Here is a 4786-nt window from a genome sequence, read left to right as displayed (position 1 = left end):
TGTATAAAAACTAAATTTCTTGCTTTTTCATGAAAATGACTATTAAACCATCATAAGCTATTTCTGTTATATTGAGCTGAACCCCCCTTTCAAGAAAGAAGAAAATAAAACCAAAACCGTACCAGCAAAACCCGATATTTCTTTGCACAACCAGGAGTAATTCCAGCCCACATAAAAGAACCCTAAATTCTACCCTCAAAAGTCGACCCATAATAGTTTCAAGCTATCCTGGCCCATATGTTATGTACTTATACCTTTACTGCAAGGATTTTCGAATCTTGATTGATGCTCATGTTGATCAAAGACAAAAACAAACAAAAGGAAAGCCAAATAATGCCTTTCTTCAAGATTCCAAATTAGAGTTGGAAGAGATCTCTCCCATTGGCATTAATGGCTTTGGCACCTTTAAAATTTTTGAGGCTGGCTTCATATTTATGCGGTACTGCAATTACAAACAAGTGCAAACTTCAGTGCCAACTCAATAATTTGTATCAAACAATAAAATATGTACACTGTTAGTGCTAAAAGTAGTCGGATGAGAATTCTGTTCTGGTTACCCAAAATGGGGCAAGTCTTTGACTCAGAAGAACGGGGCCTAAGCAGAGTATCCCAATGGCCTGGTAGCCATTTCTAAGTCCTTTCCCTGGTCATCCCCAACATGTTACCTAGTAAGGTTCGAACCTGAGACCCTCTTGGAAAGGGACCTCAGGTTGCCAACCCACTAGGCTACCTTGGCAGTTAAAGATATAATTAATGTTTGCAAGACACAACACGTAATTCTCACAGAACCTCCACAAATAATAGGTTCAGAATTTCTACAAAATCTCTCCAAGTTTTGATATTTTCAAGGTCTCTTGCCTAGCTTCAAAATGATTCAAGTGCTACCATTTTATTTTATTATAAATGTATTAAAACTACACTTTAGGCAGGTCTCGATGCAGTTCTTTTTTGACCTATTTTTTTCAAAACTGACCCATTTAAACATTAACGACACATTACAAGCAAAATTGACCTATTAACTCAACGAGCCAAAATTGCTACCTCAACGAAAATGAATTCTAAGATAGTGGAACTAGAAGAAAATAAGAAATATTTATGAATACTTACACTTTGTAAGAATGAACTAATCTCCTCTTCAGTGAGGCCTTCCTCCTCAGCAGTATCCTCCCAACCCAGTGAACGTAAGAACCTAGCCTCTTCCTCCTCTGAGCAACGAATGACAACAGAGCCTGAACCACTCTTCCCATTATTAGTAGATCCCATAGCTGCAACACAATCATCACCATTACAGGTCGAATCAACCTTAGTGTCACTGGAACTGTTCACAACAAGATCACCAGGCTCACCCTGGGCAGCTAGAGACATGGGTTCACCAGACTTGCCACTGGATGAGACAGAACTGATTTCAGGGGCCACGGAAGAATTACTGGACATGGATTTCTTCCTCATAAGTTTGAAAAAATTGCTTCGGCTCAAAGCTTGTGACGAGGGTCTTTTCTCCAAAGTAGGTACACTAAGCTTGCTCAATGGAGCAGGTCCACCAACCGAAGGTAAAGCAAGCGGGCTATTTGATATTTTACTGCCAGCTGTAGGGCTCAAGCTCTCCTTTGCAGTCAGTGAGATACCATTCCTTTCTCGTGAGGGCTTAAGGACAAGAAGTTTTCCCACAGTAGGTGCCTTAGAAACTTCTGGCTTCACTGATACAGGTCGTGGAGTGTGTTGAAGGTTGACAAGGTGAGAACTCTGAAGCTGTGATTGCACAACCTTCGTTTTTGATTTATCAGAAGAGTTTAAGGCCTAATTGCAACAAAAGTTCAAAAAATTAGAGGAAAATGAATAACATCTAAGAAGGGGGCATACAAATAAATATTCTGTTCCGACTGTATGCATAAATATATAACACATGGGTATAGAATAAACACAAACAAATATTCAAAATTTCAGGATTAGAACATTAAAAACAATAATTAGGCACAAACTAGAAACTGAAACTGAAATATTCCAACTTCAAAGTTTCTAAACATGGAAACTTCTTCATAGTACGGAATACGTAGAAGATACATGCAAAGGTGTTGTCAACAGTTAGGTCTAGATTGTCGGTGTCTGGTTTTCTCATTTTCTGACACAAGAATTAAACCACGTGTAAACTTGAAGTAATTTAATTTAAAAGCCTAGTCATTTATAACAAAAGATCCTAAAGCTAAAAGTAACTACAACACAAATTACAGACAAAATATATAACATTTTGTAACTTCAATGTAAATTGTACGGAAACTTCCTAAAAAATGCTAATTGTATAAGACGCATGTAAACATTAAGTGTGACATTCAAGGTCCCTTGTAAGGAAAGGTTATGAATAACAACCTCTTAATTATTATACCCTTGGAAAGAAAAAAAAAAGATTACCTATCATGCCCGGAACCTTTCCAAATTCTCCAATTCTTCCATTATATCTGCTAATCTGATTGGTCGACTAGGGTTACACAGAGTAACCAACTTTAAGTCTCAGAAAAAACGTCTTTTTCTCCCACATTATACTTTATTTTGACTTCCTTCTTTCCTTTATATAGCTAAGCCTATAACTAAGACACACCGTAGACTGAACACATTTCCTTATTTTACCCAAAATAGTAATTCCAGTTTTAAGATTCTTAAGATAATGATATGTACTAATGGGCTATGTAATGATTAAATCAAATCATGATTTACGAAGGATATTGACCTAATAATATTGTCGGTTCGTGAACTGTGATTCTTAACAAGTTGTTAGTATTGAGGGAAAGATAAACCCCCCTTAATGCATATAATGACACAAACTCATAATTATAAGAATCAGGTGACCAAAATAGCTCTTATCAAGACTTTAGACAAGGAGTCATGGGACCAAATAAACTACTACCAAAAAAGCTCCTACCAAGGCAAGAAATGGAATTCAGAAAGATACATGTAAGGTATGTTTCTGAACCTTTCCAGATTCTCTTTTGTTTCCAAATGCATGTCTATTCTGATTAGTTGACTTAGATTCAACCAAATAACCAACTTCAAGTCTATAAAAGACATTTATCGTTCACTTTGACTTCCTTTTTTTCCCTTTTTATTACAAAATTTTATTGTAGACTGATTACAATTCCTTGTTGTATCCAAAACACAACTTCTAGTTACCAATAGGTTTTGTAATAATGAGATGACAACATTGAATATTTGACACAAATTTATAAAAGAATATGGGCTACGCAAAAATTAACATGGGATAGCAAATAAAAGACTTACCAAGGCTTTAGGCAAGGAAGGAGTCATGGGAATCAACTGTCTGGATTGCTTAACAGCAAGCTCTTCAAGTCTTTGAGTTCCAACAGCCACCTACAATGAATTTACAAATAAATGTTAGCATATGCAATAACTCAGAATTGCCACAATAATTGAGAACACTAATGCTACCTGTGGAGCACTCTGAGTTCGAGGTGGACCTTGAGCCAAAGTCTCTGCCATGTTGCGACCACTTGTCATTCCTGTAGTTGCACAGACTGTAGTTGGTTGTGACAAGGATGCTCCATTTCCATTGCTACCAACAATTACAGGCACCTCTGCCAAAGCAGAGGTCCATCCATCCCCACCAATCACAGCCGAACTACCTGTTGGCAAGCTCTGAATGGCAGAGCTCAAACCAGGTGATGCCACCCTTCCTATACCAGTATCTGTTTGCTTTTCATCTGCTGCAAGAGACGGAAATTCTCTCTCAAATGATGTCTTTACACTGCTGATAGAACCATTATTGTGACTGCTTTTGTTGGCAATAGCAAAATCACTAGCTGATTTTCTTGGCCATGACTCACCTCGTTTCTCATATATACTTGAATTTGATCGTCTTAACCCGTCCTTTCCGAATCTACTAGGCAAAATGTTTCCTAAATGATCAGAATACTCCCGATGTCTGTTCTCAGACCTTTCTTTATTCCTAAACTCATATATGTCCTTATCCAGGTCCCTATCACGACGGTTGTTCCGATTAAAACTACTGTAAGATCTTGAAGAAGCTGAACCGTTACTAACAGAAGAACGTTGAGTATATGAAGATGTTGTTCTATCTGAAACAGAAGGACGTCCTAAATCACTATTTAATGATTTATTTCTCACAGTTTTTTTAACGCCTTGGTTACCTACACCAACAAATTTACGATCAAATATTGTAAAAACTACCATATATCATAACCATTGAAACCAACATTATTGAAAAACAAGCACAAATACAAAAATTACCAAGGTTCAAAGAAGACGACGTGCTCAACCCGCTGCTACTCTTTAACCATTCGGGTATGAACGTTGGCTCAGTTTTTTCCATAACTAGTACCGAACATAACGAACAAAAAGTTCCCAAATTGCATCAGAGTAATAACTCTGAAAAAGCATCCACCTTTTTCCTTTCTTTAACAAACCAAGATTGTCAATTTACCTAGTTAACTCCAACTACCTATTACCCTCATCCAACTAAAATCCGAACCCTACGAAACCAACAAAACTATCGAACAAAAGAATCGAAAACTCTCTCGATATCGAATCCCCCTCAAGACTAGCACTTAATTCCAAATTTGGGCCATACTCATACAACCATTGTTGATGAAACTAGGCCACACTCATTAAAAACAAACAAATAATCCCTAAAACCCAAATGGGTATTGTAAATTTGCAACAATATTAGCCACTAATTACCAACAATTAAACTAAACACACCTAAAAACCACTTAATTCAAAAAAATATAAAAAACCCAAGAAAACCCTAATTAGCCTT

General features: G+C 36.9%; 1 protein-coding gene across 2 annotated transcripts; it reads right to left on the bottom strand.

Moving 5' to 3' along the window:
• LOC122592878 lies at window positions 1-4786 on the bottom strand. 2 transcript variants are annotated; one of them, XM_043765201.1, is made up of 6 exons: window positions 4258-4786; window positions 3439-4157; window positions 3271-3360; window positions 1347-1797; window positions 1108-1265; window positions 1-442 (listed from the first exon to the last, which is right to left on the bottom strand). In XM_043765201.1, exons 1-6 carry the CDS (start codon window positions 4337-4339, stop codon window positions 344-346), a joined length of 1599 nt encoding a protein of 532 aa, XP_043621136.1. In that variant the 5' UTR covers window positions 4340-4786; the 3' UTR covers window positions 1-343. The 2 variants fall into 2 exon arrangements, with proteins under 2 accessions (XP_043621136.1, XP_043621135.1); XM_043765200.1 differs by having other exon boundaries at window positions 1108-1797; window positions 4258-4784.

Source organism: Erigeron canadensis, chromosome 3, assembly GCF_010389155.1.
Source record: "Erigeron canadensis isolate Cc75 chromosome 3, C_canadensis_v1, whole genome shotgun sequence".
In the NCBI taxonomy this organism is placed as follows: Eukaryota; Viridiplantae; Streptophyta; class Magnoliopsida; order Asterales; family Asteraceae; genus Erigeron; species Erigeron canadensis.
The sequence above is the reverse complement of the archived record's forward strand: the minus strand, read 5'-3'. Positions and strand labels throughout refer to the sequence as shown.